The 24,793-nt window shown below is 43.3% G+C and overlaps 1 protein-coding gene across 14 annotated transcripts in view; it reads right to left on the bottom strand.

The window, feature by feature from the left end:
- The window catches only part of KIAA1217, a 458,082-nt gene that overhangs the window by 100,992 nt on the left and 332,297 nt on the right, over positions 1 to 24,793 (bottom strand). For all 14 annotated transcript variants that reach the window (XM_079770404.1, XM_079770403.1, XM_079770401.1 and 11 more), the window contains one exon: positions 442 to 640. In XM_079770404.1, coding sequence (XP_079626530.1) covers positions 442 to 640 — 199 coding nt within the window. The remainder of the gene's footprint in view (positions 1 to 441; positions 641 to 24,793) is intronic.

The raw sequence follows: 24,793 nt of genomic DNA on the forward strand, positions 1-24,793 counted from the left end.
ATCATTGCCTAAGGTGTCCTCAGGCTTGTCTGTGAGGGACAGAGCAGCTGAGAAGTTGGGAAAGTTCCCGTCAGAAGTAGTGTCTTCAACTCTTATGACCTTAATCAGGTCTCTCCACCTGGGCCTCAGTTTCCACAGCTCTTAGATACCTGGTGGACTGGATCACTTCCTAAGTTCTTTTCAGATGTAACATGCAAAGATCTCTGTGGGAGAAGTCTAGACGTCCTTGCCTTTGTAAACCACTTCTTGTAAGTGAATTATAGAAAGCCAGATAGTGAATTCACACCTGGGTGAGATAAGCCTGCCAGGTAAGAGCAATACTTCTTCACTGGGCCACGAAGAAATTAGGACTCAATACAAACTGCAGCAATGCTAAATGCAATATGGTACACACACACACACACACACACACACACACACACACAGGGCGTGACTACTTACCTTACATCATTTAATTCATAATAGACATTTCTGCTTTCGTCTTTGATGTAAATGGCGACACTGGGCGACTCCAGCATTTTCATGGTGAGCTGCTGTGGGAAGGCACTTACGAAGAGAGCCCGGATCGTGTCTGCGCTTGTGATTTCGTTGGGCATCCTGAGCTGCTTGGTTTCATCTCCATACTGGAGATAGAGAACCCCTGCGTGCGAAATGAGCACAGCGGTCACTCTCAGACCAAGACTCACAGGACACGCAACACAAGCTAAGCCACTTCTGTCTGGCCACGTGCAGGAAATGTTCTGGACAAGCTTGAAAGCATGCAGCAAGAGATATATGTTCAGAATTTCCAAGGAAAGCACTCTCTGGTTATCTCAAAAGTACTCATTTTTATTCTTTGGGAGTCCAGGCAGGTGTTAAAGAGGCTAATTTTCAACAATTTTAAAACCAAAAGGACAAAAAGCGAACCTCTGGCAGCCTAAAGCAAAAGCCGATACTTAATCCCCTTGAAAGGTATACTTAGGAATTTAACCGCATAGGGTGATTTCCACCACCTCCCTCGCCCCCCCCAATGCCTTTCACTAACTAAAAACACATTTAGTATAGCCATGTGTAAGATATATAGTTTAAGTCTTTATAGTCCATTCAGAAACATTTCAAGTGGCAGTGTTACAATATTTCTGTGATCTAACACATATTGATTTAATGTTCATACCATGTGAAACTACAAGAAAAAAGTGGCACCCTGATGTCTCAGAGAGAAACTGGAACAAGCCAGTTGCACAAATGAAAACAAGCACAGGATCACAGAATTCCCGAGTTCCAGAGGGTATGTGGCTCCCAATGAACCCTGCCTTTAAAAGTAGTCATGCGCCGAAACCGGTTTGGCTCAGTGGATAGAGCGTCGGCCTGCGGACTCAAGGGTCCCAGGTTCGATTCCGGTCAAGGGCATGTACCTTGGTTGCGGGCACATCCCCAGTAGGGGGTGTGCAAGAGGCAGCTGATCGATGTTTCTCTCTCATCGATGTTTCTAACTCTCTATCCCTCTCTCTTCCTCTCTGTAAAAAATCAATAAATATATTTAAAAAAAAAAAAAAGAGTAGTCATGCTCTTATAAAATGTAGGTTCTTCCAAGATCCTGGCTGAGCTTTGCCATGTGACTTTCTTTGGCCAATGGGACATTAGCAAGTGGGATGCGAAACGGAGGCTAGCTAAGTGCTTGCACGCTAGAGCTTGTCCTATTGCTGAGCATGGTCATGGGTTCTCCCTCACAGAACCACACTTCTGTGGAGTCCAGGCAAACATGTGGAGGCCGCATGGAGAAGAATGGGAGCCCTGACTGGTGGCCCCACTAAGCATCCATTCTCCAGCCAGGACTGGCCAGTCATGAGGGTGAACCCTCTTGGTAGGGGTATCCCTCCCTCCTGGGAGAACTGCCCCCCATCTCATGAAACAGAGGTCATATGAAACAGAATCGAGAGCCTGGCCCAAGTTGCAGAATCATGAGCAAATAAATAACTGTGTTTGTTTTAAGTCACTATGTTTAGGGTCAGGTGTTACTCAGGAATAGATAACCAAACCAGGGAATCAGAGATCCTGACATTCAATTTGTATCTTATTGTGAGAATCTACTGAGGAGGGACTACTACTACTAGAATAATTCCTGGCAGGAGAGATTTAAAAGAGAATGGAATATGACTTCTGGTTAAATATGGCAGTTCGTGTAACACATTTATCTCTATCTCCTCCTGAAATTCCATTAAAATGACAATGAGGAATAAAAAAGCATACATTAAAGGATCAAGAGAACAGGAGAGGAAACAATAGCAGACAAGAGAAAGCTGACAACTAAGTCTTCAAGGAGACAACTCCACATAAAACGCAGGCCCAGGGGAGCTCCGGAAATGAGCACCAGACCCTGAAGGCAGGAACGCACAGTGACAGGAAAGCATGAGCCCTGATTGAACTTCCTTTTTTAAACGGCACAGCAACCTGCTCATATCTCCCTTTTTATCCCACTTAGCCAAGCGACTCCCTGCACCCACACAAGACTGAAGAGGTTGAACCAGATTCTGCTCACGGGCACAGGGGCAGTGGGTGAAGTGCCCCCTGACAGCATCCTGGCAAAGGGATGCCACCGCAGCCAGGAACTGGAGGAGCCCTCCAGGAACGCTGGCTGGCCTGTGGGAAGAGACTAACAGAATTGTGAGGGTAACTGTGCAGGGTCTGCTTGGTCACCATGGTGTTAAGCAGCCTGGCCCATATATAGAGCTTCCAGTTAGGGCGCCCAGCCTCGCTCAGAGATTAGCAGACTACCCGGGATTAACAGACATTTCATAAAAGCCTCTAACGTGAAAGAAAAGATGGAAATAAACGGAAAACAGAAACTCAGAAGGGATGAGACAATCCGAGAAAGGGGGACTATTTGGAGAGCAAAAGTGAATGCTGGGAACCATGACAGCAGAAATTAAACACATTCATTGAAAAAGAAAAAGTTGATAAAAACCTTAAAAGTGTAGTAAAAAGACCAAAAGATGGGAAAAAGGTGAAAACCAATAAGAAAAATAGAGAATTACTTCAGTGTATCCCAATATCTAATAATGGAGATTGGGATAAAAAGAGATCAGGAAAAATAGAGAAGTTTTACAGAAAGTTTTATTAGGCCTCCCCCACCCCCAACTGAAGGACATGAGATTGGAGATTGAAAATATTCATGAAATGCTCAACACACTCAGGCTTGTCACCGAGACACTCCAAGTGGCAGGGCAAACAGCGGTTCCCACCAGCCCAGAGGGTGGGGAGAGCCGTCACAAGAGAAGGGCCAGGACTCAGAAAGGCACTAGAGCTTTCTCAGCAGCAACCAGAAATCAAAGACAATGGAGAACAGCCTGGGAAATCTGGGAGGAAGCACTTAGATTAGGCTTGTATCCTTCCAGACCATCAACTGGATATTTATTAAAGTCAGCTTCTCAGTGAGGCCTTTCCTGACCACCTTATTCGTTATTTCAGCACCCATTTCCCCTAACAGTTCATTCTCCCATCCTTGCTTCATTTCTGTTCTTGAGCATTTTTCACTCTACAGTTGATGCTTGAACAACATAGGGTTAGGGGTTGACCCCTACACAGTTGAAAATCTGAGCATAACTTTTGACTCCCCCAAAGTGTAACTACTGCTAGCTTACTGGTGACCAGAAGCCTTACTGATAATAGAGTGGGCAAAAGTGGTTTTACAGTTGTGAGTATGCGAAACACAGAGTTTATTCTTGTATTATTATCCTATCTAATAATAGACAAATATGCAAATTGACCATACCTCCGACACACAAGCCACACCCACAAGCCACACCCACCATCCAATCAGAGCGAGTATGCAAATTAACCCAAACCAAGATGGCTACAGCCACAGAGAGCAAGGTTTCCTAGGTAACAGAGGAAGCCAAGCTTTCTGCCTGCCGTTGCAGGCCTAAGCCTCCACTCAAGCTACAAAGTTTCAATTATAGAAGGTAAACAAATTCAAACAAATGGCGGCAGAATGGAGCTTGAGAGAGCAGGCCAGGGTTGCCAGCAGCAACAGGGGAAGCAAAGCTTTCTACATACCCTGGCCGGGCCCACCTGCTTAAGGCAACAAAGTTTCAATTATAACCCCAACACAAATGGCTGCGGGCCTCGGAGGGAGCCCCAGGCTTGTCTCTGCTCCAGGCTACAAAGTTTCAATTGTAGAAGGAAAATAAATTCCAGATACCAGGGCCTCCGCTTGGGTTGCCAGGGGGCGTGGCCCACCTGCAAACCACCACAGGCCCCTCACTCAGGCTGCCCCACGCCCCAAGGGAACCCCACCCTGATCCGGGACGCCCTTCAGGGCAAACCAGCTGGCCCCCACCCCTGTACCAGGCCTCTATCCTATCTAATAAAAGAGTACTATGCAGATTGATCATCACCGCAACACACAATATAGCTGCCCCCATGTGGTCAAAGATCCTGCCCCCATGTGGACACAAGATGGCTACCACAAGATGGCCAGCAGGAGAGGGCAGATGGGAGGCACCCAGCCTGCAAGGGAGGGCAGTTGAGAAGGACCAGGCCTTCAAGGGAGGGCAGTTGGAGGTGATCAACCCTGCAGGAAAGGGCAGTTAGGGGTAACCAGGCCGGCAGAGGAGGGAAGTTGGGGGCAAACAGGCTGGCAGCAGAGTGGTTAGGGGGTGATCAGGCTGGCAGGCAGAAGCAGTTAGGGGCAATGAGGAAGGCAGGCAGGCAAGCAGTTGGGAGCCAGCAGTCCTGGATTGTGAGAGGGATGTCCGACTGCCCGTTTGAGGGGTCCCAGATTGGAGAGGGTACAGGCTGGGCTGAGGGACAACCCCCCTCCGTGCATGAATTTCATGCACCGGGCCTCTAGTTTAATTATATTTTCCATATGAACAGTTGTAAACCTACTTTTGCCTCACCCTGTCTACACAGTTGATTAACACATATTATTATAAATATTATATTCTATATTGATATGCTAAACTAAGCTAGAGAAAAGAAAACGTTATTAAGATAATCATAAGGAAAAATACATTTACAGAATTTATTGAAAAAATCTGCATATAAGTGGACTCACACAATTCAAAGGTTCAACTGTATAATTCATATTTTAATTGTTGTTATTGTTTATCATCAGTCTCTCCCTTTAAAATGTAAGCTTCATAAAGTCAGGAATTTTTTAAAATGTTTTTGTTCACCGTGGTATTCTTAGTACATCTAATATGACTTACTACATAGTAGGTTCTCAGTAAATGAATGAATGAATGAATGAATGAATGAACGATTTATTAGTCATCCAAAAGGAATGTTCATTTGGGGTCTAGCTGAACTATAAGGGCTTTGGCTACATGATGTAAACAGCCCTGTCCACTTTGTATACACATTAGAACTACATTCTGAAGCGGCTCTTTCCTTGACTGGAGCAGTCCTTTCCATTCAGTGTAAGCAGCTCAACTTCCCCTCTCTGCCCATCATAGTTTTGATCCTCAGCTTCTTCAAGGGGTTAGTTTTCCAGAATATCCATGCTGTTACACATTCTTCAGAGTGCAGAAAAAATCTTTCAAGCCTGTCTGATCTCAGATCGTGCAACGTTTTTGTCCCAAAGGGGAGATGTGGTGGATGCCCATGTGATTGCTAGTGCCATATCAAAAGGCCAAAACCATTCCTGAGGTCAGGGCCCCAACCATGCCTGGGCGAGGCCCCTGCCCACGGGCCACTTATGGTCTCACTACAGTCAAGTATCATGGCCTCACCTCCCCAAAGAGCCTGGCTTTCATTCCCACATCTGCAATCTGTACGTGTGTGTGCTTTAAATAGAATTTGTAGGCTTTGAGTAAAAAAAAAAAAAAAAAAAAAAATTGGGCCTACACTAAGGTTACCTCAGGGTCTGGCTGGTGCAGCTGCCAGCTGGGTACACAAGTCCAGTTACAGATCATGACAATCCGGAAAAGACGGGGAAACGATGCCTTTGTAAACAGAATAGTCTTTTTACACTTGATTCAGCTTGGTTTCTCAATTCAGGAAAAGGATTTAGAAATGCTTAAAATCAGAAGGAATGCTCTTAATATATGATGGCGTTTTACTGGCACAGTGATGAGAGTCAGCTCGCGCTGGCATACTTCCCCAGCGCTGAGTTTGTGCTGGCTGCTCCAGATTCACAGAGAAAGTCTGAAGGACTTTGGATCATAAACTATTTCTTTATGAAGAAGGAAAGAAAGACAGGGAAATGAATTTATAGGATGTCTGCTATGTGTCAGAAACAGCATGCGTATACAGCAGGTTCTCAGTAACATTAAGTAACAACATTGATGAGATGCCCTAGGAACTTAACTCTTGTTTATATCAATTGGTTTCATTATACGTTGTTCTGCTTCCAGTTGCAGAACCTATGAATGATGTTAAGCGAGGACTTCCTATATTTCATTTAATCAGCACAGCTTCTCTCCAGGTCGATGCTATAGCCCCACTTCACAGATTGGGAAAAGGAAGCTCAGAAGGTCCCAGTAACTTACCTAAGGTTACAGCTAGTAAATGACTTAACTAATTTATATATCCAATTGCATCCATCCACAGAACCAATTATAAACAATAATATGAATGGAGCCAGAGTTGCCATGCCACAGGCACGACCTTACATGTCTTACACCTCAACTCTTGAAATGCTAAGACAGGACAAAATAACCCTTGGACTGGATCTAAGGCCACATTGTGTTCTAAGATAATAAGAAAGCAATTATGACGACTACTGGACTGAAAACTTAAAACACTGTTTAGAATTAACATCATATGTTATCTACACCAATACAAAGGCCTTCCTTCTATTGATGTAATTATTCCCATTCCCTTTTTCATAAATAGCCATGGCCTGTGCCTCCTTATTGGAATATTATTTGGCCTTCTGCCTGAATTAATAATTCCAGCATAGCTATTCTTATTCATCTCAAGTAAACACTTGTGTTTGCCTCTCACTTTGAAGGGCCTTTTTATGTTTCGGTTAGGACCATGATCTCTCTCTTGAAGCATACAGCCTAAATAAACTTCTGCATTTAGTCACATCCATTTCCTCTAACCTTCCCGTCTGGACGATCTTAGCGGTCCTCACATTTTAGTTTGGCCATCTGCTTGAAGATATTGAGATGTGATGGGGGCAGCTTGGAACAAAGATTCCTTAAAGTCAACGGGAATAAATGCTGACACACAGTCAGACAGAAGCAATACACATGCTGGGATAAGTGAGGAAGGCACAGAGCTCGGAAAGCAAGAGAGTGGAAATGAACCTCACAACACGTGGGAGCCCTTCTGAGAAGCCTGGACACTCAAGGGTGCTCCAGCTCGATGGCTCTGCAGAGGCAATGTGCATTTTTTACCAAGAGCATTTGGTCACAATTTTACAAAAAACAAAGTGCACTTGGCAGGTCACGCTTGCATCACACAGCCTCATAATCTTTTGAATCTCAGAACAGTTCCAGAATGTGGGACATCTTCCAAAATATTCTTTATCGTAATATGACATGCAAGGATTTTCACAGTGTGATCTTGCTGTGCACTGAATGTTTTTGTTTCTCCAAAATTCATGTTAAAACCTGAATCCCCAAATGTGATTGTATTTCAAGGTGGGGTCTAGGAAGTAATTAGGTCATGAGGGTAGAGCCCCTGTGATGGGATTAGTGCCCTTATAGGAAGAGGCACAGGGCTCTCTTTTTCTTTCCATCTGGGATGCAACCAGAAGATAGCCATTTGCAAACCATGTTCTCCCCAGACACCAGATCTGTTGGCACCTTGATGTTGAACTTCCCAGCCTCTGGAACTGTGAGGAATACACTGTTGGTAATCTATGGTAATTTGTCATAGCAGCCTGAATGGACTAATACAGACCTCAACCTCCTGTTCCAGCCTTATTACTCATATCATGCCTCATTCCTAGAGCACTTGTAGTTATTCCAGACCTCTCACTGGCTCAGGTGGCTTTCCCACCACTTCTTCATGTGGCACCCCCATTACCTACTCTGAGTGATCTTCCCCAACCACTCCTCCATCACCTTTTCATTAAGACTTGAGGAATTAATTTTTCTCACATGTGCTTACATTGTGTTTTACTGAAATTGAAAGCAAGGCTTTTAATTCTGCATCATTCTTAGTTGTATTCACCAGATAGTATTATATAGTAGAGTACTGGGTACAGAGTAGATGCTCAAATATCTTTTCGTTGAAATGAATTCAATTCTCCATGTAATGCAGCCATGCTAATTGACATGTGCTTGCCTCCTGGGATGCGCTCTATAATCCCCCTAAATAGCATTTTCCATAGGCAGATGATGGTGACAATTCCAAATGACCTAAATTCCTCAGTTTCTCCAAATCCAATGTAAGATTATATAAATCAATACCTGTATTACAATTATGGCAAATGGCTAATGCCCTAAAAATATAAAGAGCTCTTATAATACTTTCTGATGAAAGCTAACAGTTTTCAACTTAATAAAAAAAATATAAATATTAAAATAAGATAGTTTTTTTGCACCTATGAAATTGGCAAATGTTTTTACAATAAAATACAGAGTGCTGCCCTAACCAGTTTGGCTCAGTGCGTAGAGCATCGGCCTGCGGACTGAAGGGTCCCAGGTTCGATTCTGGTCAAGGGCATGTACCTTGGTTGTGGGCACATCCCCAGTATGGGGTGTGCAGGAGGCAGCTGATGGATGTTTCTCTTTATCGATGTTTCTAACTCTCTATCCCTCTCCCTTCCTCTCTGTAAAAAATCAATAAAATATATATTTTTAAAAATACACAGTGCTGACAAGGGTTGGGAAAATGAGTTCTCTCACATACCATTGTTGGGAAAGTAAATTCATACCATTTCTCCAAAGGGCTATTTGTCAATATGTGTCAAAAGTTCCCAAAACATACATATGGTTTGAGCCAGTAATTCTAGTTCTACACATTTATGCACAAAGATGTACTTACTAGGATGCTTACTAAAGCATCACTTATAAGAATAATATGGGGGAGTTTTAATATTAGGGGATTCATTTAATAAATCAATTCATTTCATAAACATATTCACTGGAACATTACATTGTTATTAAAAGGAATTCTAAAAATATGGCAATGAAAAAATATGCATTTGTTAAGTGACAAAGTATGTTATAAAACAAAAAGGGACTAGATTTTTAAAAATTAATCACCTTGATGGCAGTGATGAATCCAGGTTTTGTGGCCTGAAGCTTATACCATTTTGAGGGACCTCTTTAAATAGCAGAATATCAAGTTGGAAATATAAAATTCAGTATGAAAGATAATTATTTATTTACTAGAGGCCCAGTGCATGAAATTCATGCATGGCGGGGGGGAGGAGTTGTGTCCCTCAACCCAGCCTGCATCCTCTCCAATCTGGAACCACTTGGGGGATGTCTGACTGCCAGTTTAAACCCGATTTCTGCAGAATCGGGCCTAAACCGGCAGTCAGACATCCCTCTCACAATCTGGGACCGCTGGCTCCTAACCGCTCGCCTGCCTGCCTGCCTGGTTGCCCCTAACCGCTTCTGCCTGCCAGCCTAATCACCCCCTAACTGCTCCCCTGCTGGCCTGATGGACGCCTAACTGCTCCCCTATCAGCCTGATGGCCCCTAACTGCCCTTCTCTGCCGGGGCCTGATTGCCCCCAACTGCCCTCCCCTGCCGGGGTCTGATTGCCCACAACTGCCCTCCCCTGCCATGACCCGCCTCCTCTGCTGGGACCCGCCTTCTCCGTGTGAGGTGGCGGAGATGCCGGGACCGGCCTCCTCTGTGCTGCACTGAGCCGTGGGACCCCCCAGGCCTCACCTTGCGGAGCAGCCACCAGGCCCCACCTCCACTGTGCATGCAGCCATTTTGTGGTGGCCATCTTGTGGTGGCCATCTTGTGGCAGCCATCTTGTGATGATGTCATGCAAAGGCATTGCGTGAGGGTGTGATGCCCTAGGCTTTTATTATATAGGATTGGGGTCTGAACCTTGCTTGGTTCCACCAAATGAAATAGTAATACTATTGAAGTGAGCATCCCAAAGCATTTCCCTAAAAAATGCTTTTAAGAATCTGTTGATGACTTCTGTAATTCAAGCTATGTTGAAGACATGAATGTCAAAGATGCTGATTTATGGTGCTGTGACCCTATTCATCCCAATGGCTCTTGCTGCCCTCTTACATGGGTTATCAGAAAATTGTCTATAAAGAATCTATAACACAAAGTCACTACAGAACTTGCAACAACATCAGCTGAGTCAATAATTTAGTCTTAAAGGTTACTCAACAATTAAGGCAGAAAATATTATAAGACAAATAGAGGCCTGGTGCATGAAATTCGTGCATGAGGGGGGAAGGTGTCTCTCAGCCCAGCTTGCACCCTCTCCAATCTGGGACCCCTTGGGGGATGTCCGACTGCCAGTTTAGGCCCAATCCCTGCAGGCCTGGTCACCCCCAACTGCCCTCCCCTGTAGGCCTGGTTGACCCCAACTGCCCTCCCCTGCCGACCTGGTCGCCCCCAACTGCCCTGCCCTGCTGGCCATCTTGATAATGTCAGAAAAATGTTAAGAAAAACTCAAAATAAATTCATGATTTAAACACACACACAATCATTTAAGAATTAAAGAGAATTTTAACTTGAAAAAAGAATCCATCAAAACTCTCAAAAAAGCAGAATGCTAAATGATGCAATATTAGAAGCATTCTCCTTAAATACAGAATTTTTGCTATCGCTGCATCTGAAGTCCTAGCTAGCATAGTTAATGCAAGAAAAAGAAGTAAAAGGCATCTGTAATAATAAACGTGTAATATGCTAATTAGACTGGACGTCCTTCTGGATGACCTTCCAGACTGGGGCTGTGAGAGAAGCCCAGGTCCTGGGTGCCAGAGGGAAGCTGGTGTTGGCAGCCAGGGGAAGGAAGACCTACTCTTACACGAATTTCGTGCATCAGGCCTCTAGTATGGATTATAAAGGATAATCAAAATAGTGATTATTCTCTGATGATATAACAGAGAATGCAAGGAAATCAGCAGACACATTACTAGAGCTAATAAGGATTCAATATGACTGAATGATTTAAAATCAATATATAGATTCAACAGTAACCCCAAGTACTAGAAAAAAATAGAAAATATAGTTTAATAAAAATACCACTTAAAAATACCACTTATAACAATAATATGGCTATTTAGAAGGGAGTACTTACTCTACCAAATACCAACACTATTAAAACAGTGTAGGTTTGGCAAAAAGATAGAACAAGTAGACTATGAAACAAAATAGAGAGCCTAGGAAAAAAACAGCGGGTTTTATGAAAGCTTGATATATGACAAAAGTGGTGGTACACATCCTGGGAGAAATGACTGTTCAATAAATTGTGCCAGGAGAATTGCTCTCCATATTAAAAAGTAAAAATATATCCTTTCCCTTACACCATAAGTAAAATAAATTCCTGATGGGCTAAATACCTATATGCGAAAAGCTAAATTATGAAACTTTAAAAACAAAACATGGTGCTGTCTCCTAGCATATTGGTATAGGGAAAGACTTTGAAAAGAAACAAAAATCATAAACCATAGACACAATATTTATGCTACATTAAAATGAATATTTTGTACTGCATAAGACATTGTAAGCATAGTAAAGAAGAAAACTACAGTTTGAGAGAAGATATTTATAGCTCACATGCTCTATTAAGGATTAGTATTCAGAATAATTAAAGAACACTTATAAATCAATAAGAACATAGAAAATAAGCAATAACGAATAACCAAAAATGGATATAAATAGGCAACTGATACAGGTAAGAAATCTCAGCAGCCAATAAACGTTAGAATGCCCAACTTCACTAGTAATTATCAGAATAAAATTGGAAACAATGACATACTATTTTATACCCATCAGATAGGCAAATATGAGTAAATCTAATATCCTCAAGTATTGATGTGGTCTTGGAATAATGTAGCCTGTTATTCATTGCTGGCAGGAGTGAAATTTGCACAATCACTTTGGGACACCTGGAAAAGTTGAAGGTGTGCATCCCATTACCTGGCTACTTCTTTTAAATTATCCATCACAGATAACAATCTCATGTGCAGGCACTTGTCCCTGGATGCTCATTGCAACTCCATTTCTCATTGATTTGTTCTCAGTGGTTTATTCATATAATGGAATAGTAAACAGCAGTTCAAATGAATGGAATAGAACCACATCCATCAACATGGATAAACCTCAAAGATTAAAGTTGAGTGAATGCAGAAGGCTACAAAAGGATATATGCAGTATGATCCCATTTATGTAAAGTTTTATGACACACAAGACAGTAATATGTATTCTTTATCAATACAGCAAATATAGTAGAAGCATCAACATTTGCATGACAATCACACCCTCCAACTTCAGCACGTGCTTAGCTCTGAGAAAGAGAGGGAAGGAAGGGAGATGGGGTTCTATAACATTTTCTTTCTTTAAAAATGTAAGAGGTCCAAAGAAATTATAGAAACATACATTTTATAATATTTTACAACAACTTATATAGCACTTGCTATGTACCAGGCACTATCTAAACCCTTTCCAAATATTAACTCATTTAATCTTATTTATGAGGTGGCTACTATAAGTATCCCCATTTTACAGATGAGAAACACTGAGGCAAAGAGAATTTGTGACATACCCAGCTAATGATCTTAACCATTGTGCTATGCTGCCTCTCTGGTGTTAAACAGATGAAAATATCTGTTTAATTTTGGTAAGGTCTATTATATTATGTTTTCTGTACCTTTTTCGTTAAAAAAATTGAATAACAAACCATTTTTAAAGAAAGAATGCCAAAATAATGCTGTTTAAAAAACATCCCTTCCACAGAGCACCCAATTCTTTCCCAGGAGCTTAAAACCTGGAGGTAGCTATGGAAATCTGGAAGCTTTTCCTTGGCTTTTGATATAAGAGTTGGTGTAGAAATTCTATCATACAAAGCAAAGAGTAAAGGCCACAAAAGAAAGAATATTTTCTTAAAGATAAGAACAAAAGTATAAAAGTACAATAATCATGGTTCCAGAAAAAAAATTAACTGGCCTTTAATGATATGAAAAGTACGTCTTTTACAGTTTTCAAAGAATCAGAAAGATTGGCTCTAAGTCAAACAAAGTCCATAACCACCCCCACTAGGAGATTATATATCCTGCATATTCTCAATCACACTTATTATCAGATTTAGGTTCAGAGATTATAAATATTAGTGAGAAACCGTCTGAGTTAATCTGAAATTTATTTTCTTCTCTGCTAAATTATTAGTATTTTAAATAATAATAACCAGTAATTATGGATGAATGAATACATCTTTAGAAGAGTTTTCAGTATGAAATACTAGTTTTTATATAATTACATGGAGATTTTAAACAACACACTGATATACAGTGTTATGAATTTTATTGTTCAGAATTTCTTCCATTTTCTATATTAGGTAGAAATTATTCTACTTAAAAAGATACAACCTGTTTGGTTCTCAAGCTGGGAGAAGAAGACATGGGGAGGTGTCCATAGGATGAGCATTTTTTTTTCTCCTCTGGTAAACAAAACTCAGGATCACCAATAACTACCAGAGGGAACTTGCAGGGTAAATGGGAACACAGGTGCTTCTTTATACTTTTATACCATCAGTCATGCTAATGACAAAAAGTAAAAGCCATCCTTGATGATAAACATCTATACTAATAATAGAGGAATATGCAAATTGTCCAGGATGCCGTCATAGTAACAATAATGACTAAACAGGCTGAGTGGGGCGACCAGGCCGGCAGGGGGGTGGTTAGTGAGAGATGACCAAACAACTGAACAACAGGCTGTGTGGGGTGACCAGGCCGGCAGGGGAGGGCAGTTGGGGACAACCAGGCCAGTGGAGGGGGGAGGGGCAGTTGGGGGCAACCAGGACAGCAGAGGGGGGTAGTTGGGGGTGACCAGGCCGGCAGGGGGAGCAGTAAGGGGCGACCAGGCTGGCGGGGGGGAAGTTAGGGGTGACCAGGCCAGCAGGCAGAGGTGGCTAGGGGTGATCAGGCTGGTGGGGGGGGGGAGTTAGGGGTGATCAGGCAGGCAGGCAGGTGTGCAGTTAGGAGCCAGTGGTCCTGGATTGTGAGAGGGATGTCCGACTGCTAGTTTAGGCCCGATTCAACTGCCAGGGATTGGGCCAAAACTGGCAGTTGGACATCCCCCAAGGGGTCCTGGATTGGAGAGGGTGCAGGCTGGCCTGAGGGGACACCTCCCCCCCACCCTGTGCACGAATTTCATGCACCGGGTCTCTAGTCCTATATAATAAAAGCCTAATATGCTAAGTGTCTGGTCTTCCGGTGACCAATCGACTGTTCAACCAATCAAAGGGTAATATGCTAATGATATGCTAAGGCCACTCAACTGCTTGCTATGATGTGCACTGACCACCAGGGGGTAGATGCTCTGACTGGTAGGTTAGCTTGCTGCTGGGGTCCAGCCGATCGGGACTGAGTGAGATGGGCTGCACACACTCGGGAGCCCTCTGACAGTCCCTCCCTGGCTGGCCAACCTCCTGCATCCCTCCCTGGCCAGCCAGCCCCAATCAGCCCTAATCAGGACTAGACGAGACGGGGCTGGACACACCCTGGAGCCTCCCACGGTCCCTCCCCAGCCCCAATTGTGCACCGGTAGGGTCCCTTGGCCTGGCCTGCGCCCTCTCGCAATCCAGGACCCCTTGGGGGATGTCGGAGAGCCAGTTTCGGCCTGATCCCGCAGGCCACTCCCCTCGAGACTGATTGGGCTCAAGCCCACAGCAGGTGCAGTGGAGCCAGGATGAGCGGGAGCAACAGGTAGGAGCTACAGGCAGCGTTGGACTGCGGGTTTCAGCCCAATACCCACAGGCCACCCCGAAGGACCCCACCCATGCATGAATTTGTGCACTGGGCCTCTAGTCTATATATATAAAAGGCTAATATGCAAAGTGTCCCCTTGAGATTTCAACTGGGAGACCAGGAGTTTGATCGCTTGCTATGATGTGTGCTGACCACCAGGGGGCAGCATGGAGTGAAGGAAGGCCCAGGCCGGCAGCCAGAATGCCCTAATTGGCCCTGATTGCCGGCCAGGCCTAGGGTCTCTACCCATGCATGAATTTTGTGCACCGGATCTCTAGTTATAAATAAGTGCCAGTAGACCCAGATCTGTGGGATTCCATTTTATAGGACAGAACCCCTTCCTTTTCAAGCTCATGTTCAAAAAGTAGTAAAGGGGGGATGTTTGGACTCTAAAGAGCTTTGCCCATTTTGCACCTCTTTCCACACCTTGCCCCCTCTCACCCTCATTCCTGGGGGCCACCCCTGTCTCTTACCTCTGTACCTTGCCTTCTGCAGGGGCACTCATCCCCAGCAGTTCTAATTCCTCTCAGCAGTTCTAATCCCTCTCAGTCTGTAACGCTCATGGGACTCATCCACTCTCTAGCACCTCAGGGAAATATTTTTGGGGAAAATGACCATTCTTCTGTGAACAACTGGTCTTTGCCACCCTTACACCTAGAGGTTCACCCACTTGTGTTATGGGGCCTGAAATGGGGGTGCTTCAGTTGAAGGGTGACACTCTGGCCAGAGGCAGCCACTGAGGGATATTTCAGGAGCACTCACATTTTACTCCTTGCTGTTCTGTTCCCAAAGAAGAAGGCCATAGCGGGAGACGTGGCCAACAGGGAGGGTGAGGTCCGTGCTGACCAGCAGCTGTTTCTCTTCAGGCTGCTTTTTCTCAGCTTCTGCTTAGGTGTCTGAGGGGGAGGCTCAGAACTTTTTCTAGGCAGTGGTGAGAAAGAGGGTGTGGGCAGTTCGGGGAATTCATATCTCCTATGTGACCCAAAACATAAAGTTAACTGATCCCTCTGAGGCAGCGCTCACAGGGATGATCAGCTTCTCTTAATGTCTGTGATGTGACTTGATGGAGGTGCAGGGCTTACAAGTGTTAAGTCCGATGGAATGAAGGTCCAATTGCTGGATGCAGGAGGAGCATGGGGAAGGGCCCTGCCTCAGGCACTACACTTCAGAGCCCCTCACTCCCTACGGCGCATGCACCCCAAGTATTGAGGGTGGTCAAGACACGGCTGCTTGCAGGGTGTGTGGTGGGCGCCTGCCCCTCTGGGTGGGCAATCACTTGTGGCTGCAACAAGAAGGGAGCTGGAGGTAGAATGAAGAGGGGGAACGTCTGCTATAGGGTGGGGATGATGTTGGGGGACCCTTCTGTATCTCAGCATCCAGCACAGAATTGTGAGAAGTTGGAGAATTCTGAAATCAAACCTGGCTTTCTAGGTCATTTTATAAAGGTGTATTTGTCAAAGGACGAGGACAGAACATATTTTATCTAAGTTTGTCAGCTTGATGTATAGCTTTAAAACTATTTAGACAGACGGCAGATGAGCCCCTGTGCTCCTGCCCCAGGCGAGCTTGTGTGAGACACACAGAGACACGGACTGTCTCCCCAGCACCGGCGTCAAAGCCAGGAATAGAACCTTCCTCGCCTCCTTTATCTGAGCTGCTGCGATGTCCACTCCATCAACAGGTGATTTGGGGTCTATTTTTGAGTAGTCCTAATGGAGACGGGTCCCCGAGTGTCCTCGACTTCTCCGAGATTTGGTTACTTTATTTTTGGTTTTCTGAGTGGGAAAGGCTGAGTCATGCTGAGCTGCTTTTAGTGTCTCCACGTTTTATATAACAGAGAACTGCTCTTGGTACTAATTTAAAGATGTCCTATTACTAGTATATGCTAATTATTGTTATTTATTCACTATCTGATTCCTTGGAGCTTTCAAGAGACTTTCCTCGGGTTGCTATAGAAGTTCCCACCGCCATGGCAGGCCACAGCTGCCAAGTGGACACTCCCGGGCAAATCCAGCCAGACTCCAGCCCGAAGTGGGCAGCCACAGAGCAGGAGGCAGGGTGAGTGGGTTCCCAGGCTTGTCCCTGGCTTCCCGCCTACTTCCCCTCCCTGTGTCTCCCCTGCTGCTCCAGCGTCTCTCCTCCTGTGTCCTCGGGCCCAGGCCAGGGGGTGTGGATCTTCTGGAAGCCTCCTCTGTGTCTCTTGCCTTTGCCTCTCTCCACACCCTGCCCCTGTGGAGAGAACAGGAATGTCCTTCTTTCAGCCCTGGCCAGAAGAATACAGGGGTCCCAGGACACCTATTGTCTAGGAGAATCCAGAGAGATGGCAATGGAAAGTTCTGGAAGGTGTGGGATAGGGGCGCAGGATTGCTTTGTGGGTGAGCAGGAGAGAAGAGAGAAAGGCGATTGAGACCGATCGGTTGTCAAATCTTCTGATCTGGGTTATTTGGTGGCACTTGTCCTGGTGGGGGAGGGGGCTTATCTAGTTTTTATACAGCATATTCTTGTATGCCGTTTCTTGCTTTAAAGCAAGTGGGGAAGCCAGGTTTGTTAGTGGACCTCCAGGCGCAGGAGGGTAACAAGCTATCAGGCCCACCGTCTCTCCCCCAACTGCCCAGCTCCATCCAGCACCCAGGACCCTAAGGAAGGGCTGGCCTTGACAAGCTGAACTTTCAAATCTGCCCTGGAAACACCCAGAAAGACTTTTCAATGAACCTTCACTTCCTGTTCCCCTCTGGTACTTTCTGAAGTGGCATTTAAGAGACATCACACACGGCCGCTGCCTTCTCCCCTTTTCCCTTTCAAGTTGCAGTGCTGCCTCTCAGGAGTAGCTTCTATTCTCAACCACGAGGTCACAATCAAGAACAAATGTCTGAGGGGCTGAAGCAGCTCTAAGAGCGGCGGGTGGGGAGGGACTGCAATGACTAAGTCCCTGCTCAGATCCACTTCCCCAGGTCTCCTCAGTCACAACCTGGAAAAGATAACTCCTGGGTCCAGATTCACCATGAATAACCTTTCTCATTGCTTTCATAGGTAAGAGTCCCCTCTATATGCCTTGAGCTCAAAATGACAATCGTTAGCATTCCTACTAAAAGCACTGGGGAAAAGCAATAAGCACGGTAGCATCCAGCCGTCATATTAGCTGAGGAACAAATCAGGCAAAGTTGTTGTCCTGGGTGCCCTCATCGTCTCACCCACTGACCAAGCTGGGCAGCTACCCCAGGCTGGAAGAAACCTGGAAAAACAAGACCCAGCACAAATCACTACGACTTAGAAGCATCTGTGCATTCTCTTGACTTTATCTTCTATAATATCGCTTCAACTGATAGACCAACATTATGCTTTATAACAAGCATAATAAAAGGGAGAAGAATGGAGCAGGTCCCTTTTCCACAGGACAAGTACAACCTTCACACTGTGCTTATGCAAAGCAGATTGAACTGTTATTTTAATCCTTAAATGAAAACTATAGGAAGAGAGAAATGTCGATGACACGCAGGGCTGTTTTAGATTTACGGAGCAGCAGCTCTGCATTTACTCATGCAGAATTAATAGCATAAAAGATGAATTTCATTCATTTAGGAATATTTATTGAGTACCTGTGTGTGCCACACAGTCTTTTAAAGGCTGGGGATACAATGGTAAGCTCAGAGGTCTTCACTTTTCCTGATGTACAATAGACAATAAACTCACAGATAAGAAAGTGTAGGAGTGTGCCAAATAAAAGGGAACAAAATAAGGCAGGGTGTGGGGGCTGGACAGCATGGGGTAGGAGTGGGTGGATTGCTATTTTATTCAAAGTGTTGGATGTCCTGCTGATAAGATATTTGAAAGAAGTGTGGGTACAAGGCTCAAAGATATCTGGGTGAGGAACAATCCAGGGAGAGGGAGTGGCAAGTTTTCTTGAGGCAGGAGTATGCCTGTTGTGTTCCAAGAACAGCAAGGGGCTATTGTATTTGGAGGAAGGTGAGTGAGGTGGTGAACACGGTAAAGTTAGCGAGTGGTCACACCGTGTAGTTTCTTGTACTCATAACGAGCTGGAAGCCAGCAAAGGGTGATGAGCAGAGTTGTCACAAAACGAGATCTATTTACCAGGGCTGCTGTGTTAAGAACTGACTACAGGGGACAGGGAAGACCTTAGGGACCATGGCAATAATCTAAGAAAGACATTATGGTGGGTTGGACCTGTGCAGAGTGCTGGAGATGATGAGCAGTAGTTAGATTTCTGGATATATTTTGAAAGTAGAGTGAATAGGAGTTCCTGACAGATTGGATATGAAATGAGATCAAAAGAAGAGTTAGGTGAATGGCAAGGTTTTGGCATGAGCAACTGGCAGGATGGGGATGCAGTTGGCTGAGATGGGGGAGACACTGGAAGGAATAGGTTTTGTTGGGAGAATTAAAAGTTCACTTTTGAACCTATTAAGGGTGAGATATCAAGTAGGTAATCTGAGATATTAATCTGGACTTTAAGGGAGAGGTCCCAGCCAGTGGGATCATCATTATTATTATAGAGTGAATGCTTGTGCCTCTCCTGCGAAATTCATATGTTGAAGCCCTAACTCCCAATGTGATGGTATTTGGAGGTGCGGCCCTTGGGGGGGTGTGAGGTCTTGTGGGTGGAGGCCTCATGATGAGATTATAGCCCTTATAAGAAGACACACCAGAGAGCTCGCTCTTTCTTTCTTCATGAGCACACACCAAGGAAAGGCCATCTAAGCATACAGTGAGAAGATGGCCATCTGCAAGCCAGGAAGAGAGGCCTCACTAGAACCTGATCATGCTGACACACCCTGATCTTGGACTTCCAGCTTCCAGAGCTATAAGGAATTAAGTTTCTGTGGTTTAACCTTTTGCACTCGGATATCGAGTGTGACTCGACACAGTTAGCATCGGTAGCAGCTCTTTTTATACTCTTTGAATGTATCAATAATTTGAAATATAAAAAAATCCAAATAAATAAGTTTGTATGAAAAGAAACTCCAGTTTTTTATTCTACTGCTGTGCTTTGTAAAATCTGGGGTATTTAAAAAATTAAATCCCGAGTAGAATAAAGGAATCGAGAAAAAAGCAAGCGAGTGCAAAGGGTTAAGCTACCAAGCCTATGGTATTTTGTTATCACTGCCCACACTAATGCAATCATAGAGGTGACATTTGGCACTGTGGGACTAGATTACATCATGTAGGGTGTTGGCAAAGTTGAAAACAGATAAGGTCCGGAGCTGAGGCCAGTGCAGTAGGAAGAGAACCGAGAGGCAGAGGTGTCCAAGAAGCTAAGAGAAATATGTGTCTTAAGGACAGAAGTGGTCTATGTTCTGGCAAGTCAAGTTCTGGCGAGTCAAGTACAATAAGGGCTGATTAACATGTGGAGATAACTAGTAACCTTGACCAGAGCTGTTTCAATGGAGTGGTGGGACTGAAGGTTAATGGATAGGTTCAAGAGAAACCATAGGAGAGGAACTGGAGACAGTGCTTATGGAAAACTCTGTCAAGTCATTTTATCCTAATGCAACAGTACCTGGGAGGGGATTTCATAAAATCTGGGGAGGGTAAGCTAAAGTGATGGGTAATCCAATCTCAGAATAATCCCAAATGATTGCCGAAGACTGACAAGCAAGTCAGATGAGACACAGCTCAAATGCCATAATTTTTATAAGATTCAGATCTCTTTTTTTAACCAAACAATTTTTATGGTATTGTTACAGTCATAATGGAAAATTGTAGCAAACATGAAAATTGCACAGGATCTTTCTTTTTAGAATTTTGCAGACACAAACAACTTTTGGTCACAGTGATATCTGGCAATCCAACAAGAGCTCATTCCTACTAATCTGCCCTTGGCAATGATTTCTCTGGTTTTATAAGGCATGTTTTGTACACAAAGTGGGGTTATCCAAGATCTTTGTGATATGCTTGGCCAAAAGCAAAAGCGTCAATTTTCATTTCCACTGATAGTATCTAGTCTCCAAATTCCAAAGAAAAACTAAAAATTTTCAATGTTCACAGCTAGGCTCAAGAAAAAATACTAGTGTCTATTTAGATGCAAGGAGTGATGCAAATGAAAAAAAAATCAGTGGTTTTAGTTTTCCATTGTTTCTTTTCTCTCTGCCAGAATATGCTTGTCATGGATCACTTAGTGATGGTTGCAAACATAATGGAAAATGATGTCCAAATCTAAGGAAATCATATGTGTGTATGTATATATACATGTAATTTTTATAGGTGTATGCATGTGTGATATGGAAATGCACATACACATATGAACACATACAATTTCTCAGATGAACCAAAGAGTAATTATTTATAATGTATATTTTTTATTTTTTTATAGAGAGGAAGGGAGAGGGATAGAGAGTTAGAAACATCGATGAGAAACATTGATCAGCTGCCTCCTGCACACCCCCTACTGGTGATGTGCCCGCAACCAAGGTACATGCCCTTGACCAGAATCGAACCTGGGACCCTTCAGTCCGTAGGCCGACGCTCCATCCACTGAGCCAAACCGGTTAGGGCCCAAGGAGTAATTATTACCATTGTGAAAGAATTCACCAACACATCCTTTGGTAGGTAGTATCCAAATGCACTTAAAAATCACAATTAAACGTTATTTGAACAAGGGTCTTGGGAATATAAGTGCAATAAAGGGGATAAACCAATAAACGTAAAGTTAAAAGGCAAAGATTCTGTAATAATTCACAACATGAAAACTAATAATTTCAAGGATCTCAAAAACAATATGCTGTCCTTGAGTTACAAAATAACGCATATTTGTTCTATGTTGTCTTTCTCTGTGTCTGTGTGTCAATGGGCATTAAATCAGTAATCAGTCATATGCAGGAGGAAAAAAATTTAAAATATTTTGAATAGAAATATATTGATTAATTCAAGAGCAATTGCTTTGATAGGAACCTATTTATTAATTAAAGTGTGGCCCATTTGACCACAATAGGTGGAATTTCGGCCTTAACTTAATCTGACATGCACATCTTGCTGATATTTTTACTGACTTCAGTTCTATTGATATTGTTTTCAATAGATGGCTCCTCTCTTACATGGTAAGTTAAAATAAAAAGAGCATAACAGCGTGTCATGTATATGCCAGACAACATTTAGAATGCCTCATTCACAAGAAAGAAAAAGAAAACATGCACAAAGGGCTTGAGAAACATTCGCGGTGTCTTAGAAAAAGAGCAGAAGGAAGAGAGATGTGACTTTTATGCTGGAAAACAAAATTCAGGGTGATCCAATTTCTAATTACTGTGCCAAAACTGCTGTTGTAGATGACCTCGGTCAAATAATTTATTTCTCTCTGTTTGCTCATCTAAGAGTTCTATAAACCCGAAATTCCTCAAATACTATCCAATTCCTTTTGTCTATCTGATTTTCACTTAATTTAAAGGATGGAACCTTACATAAATGCTAGAGAACACCTCCAAATTGTAAAAGTCAAAGTTCCCTTTTCAACACAAAAGAAGACACATATAAATGTTATTGTAAACTGGGGGTAATTACTGTTACATAGCCTCATTCATCACCTTGGTGGGCAATTCAGGGACCTGGGAGAAAATAAAAGGACTGTGTGGATGTGGGCTCTAGTCAAAGTTTGCCACAAAAATATTGTGTGACCTTGGGCAAGTTATTTAACTTTTTTTTTCAAAACAGCTTTATTGAGATAAAATAACATCCAAGAAGTTTTACATGTTTAAAATGTACCAATTTGATGAGTTTTGATATCTGTACATATCCATAAAAATATCACCAAAATGAAGATAATGATCTGTTTTCTGTCACTATAGAAATTTTGGGAGGATCTGACTCATTCTTTATAGGTGTGACTGCATGAAATTTGTCTCTGTGAAATCTACTTTGTGGGATTAAATAAATTAGTGTATGTAGAAATGCTTTGACAAATTTAACCACTATATAATCTATCCCAGTTAATTAATTGATTTCACACCTATTTATTGAGCATCTACTACATGTAGGCACCATGTTAAAAGCTTGTAAAGCAGCAGTGAATAAAACAAGATACCTGTTCTCTTGGGCCTTTTATGCTATTTGGGGAGAGCATATACTATGTTGGGTGATAATTAGCCCACTGTATGGAAATAGGATAAGCCTAACAGGAAAGGAAAAGACATTTCCAAGAAGTCCACTTCAGGTAAGATGACATTTGAATAAAGACTGAATGAGAGACCACCCTTCTCACAGATGGTTAGGAAAAAAAGTTTTCAGGCAAACAGAACAGAAATTATAAAGGTTTTGAGTAGCGATAAGCTAAGCTGTTAAAGGAACTACCAAGATGCTAGTAGCTAGAGTAGAGGGGTGAGGGGAGGGCAGCCGGAGATGAGGCCAGATGGCAAATGGGCTGTATCTCAGCCTTGTACTTTGAATGAGATGATGGGCCATGAAGTATTTGGGACAGAAGACTGGTGTGACGTGACCTAGTGGCTGAAATGACCATTCAGGCTGCTCTATGGAGACTGTTGGTTGCAAGAGGGGAAGCAGGGGGACAGTTAGGAGGCTACTGCAAAGTACCAGCAAGAGGTAGTGATGGAACAGAATTAGAGGAGGTAAGAAGTGGTCAAGGTCTAGATGCATTTTGCAGGTGAGCTGATCACTCATGATTTATTTTTCCACAGTGGTTTTCCAAAATGCTTAATAATAATACTACAACTTAAGTATTGCTTACTATAGGGTTCAGGCACTATACCGAACAATTAACATAAATTAACTAATTTAAATCTCAGGACACTATGAAGTAGGTTCTACATTTATACCCACTTACTGATAGGAAAATTGAGGCTAAGGGTAGTTAAGTAATTTGACCAACATCACATAGTGATAGATGATAGAGCTGTGATCCCATTCAGGTGGTCTGGATGTAAAGTCTATGCTTTACCCATATGCTATATGATTACTCAAGATGATTGAATAAGAGAAATAGTAACTATGTTGATCCAAATAAACACTGACCAATCAAAAATTGAGAAACAAATGCTCTAGTGATCATTTCATTGGAAACTTAGGGTTTCAAACAAAAATTTCAGAAATAAGCTTTTTAATCTTTTATTAAACTAAGCTGTTAAAGCTACTACCTGGCCACTGTTCACAACCATGACCATGTTAATGGTGAGTGCTATTAAGGACTAGAGGGAAGATGACTCTTTGGAAAAATGCTGAATCCAAAATGGGGCTGGGAATGAAGAATTCAGAGCAGTATGGTCACGATTGCCTGCCTGTTGGTAAGTTCTTTCTTTCTGGCATTTTCCTTTTGGTTTTCCTTGTTAAAATGTAGACCTCTTCTCATTATTAAGGGTACAAAATGAATCAATGGTTCTTTATTTTATTGTCACTAAGAATTTATGGGAGCTTCAGTCATGATGGCCGCATAGGTAAATGCAGTACTTGCATCCTCTTACAACCACACCAAGATTGCAACTAAACTACAGAACAACGATCATTGAGAACCACTGAAAATCTACCTGAACAGAATCCTATAACTAAGGATAAAAAGAAAAAGCCACACTGAGACAAATAGGAGGGCTGGAGACACAGAATGGACTGGTCCCATTCCCACTTGTGGTGGTTAAAAATTGGGAAGGACATCTCAGCTGCGTAGGTTGTCCCTGAGGAACGAGGGGACCCAGCCCCACACCAAACCCGAGTTTCACAGCCAGACCAGTGTTCCAATGCCAGGAACAGAAGTCCCATAAGTTCTGGTTGTGAAAACCAGCAGGGATTATGGCTGTTGGAGTCCTAGTTCCTCTTAAAGGGCTGTGCATGGACTGAAATTCACTCACTCTAGGCTACAGCACTGGGGCACCAGGGACATAAAGGGAGGAACTGAGTAGTCTGGCATCAAGGCAGGAGCAGGAGGAGCAGCTTTCTCCCAGACAGAAGTGCTAACAGTGGCCATAGTTCCTTTGCTGAGCCCTCCCCACACAGAGCGATCAGGTG

Source organism: Cnephaeus nilssonii, assembly GCF_951640355.1.
Source record: "Cnephaeus nilssonii genome assembly, chromosome: 1".
In the NCBI taxonomy this organism is placed as follows: Eukaryota; Metazoa; Chordata; class Mammalia; order Chiroptera; family Vespertilionidae; genus Cnephaeus; species Cnephaeus nilssonii.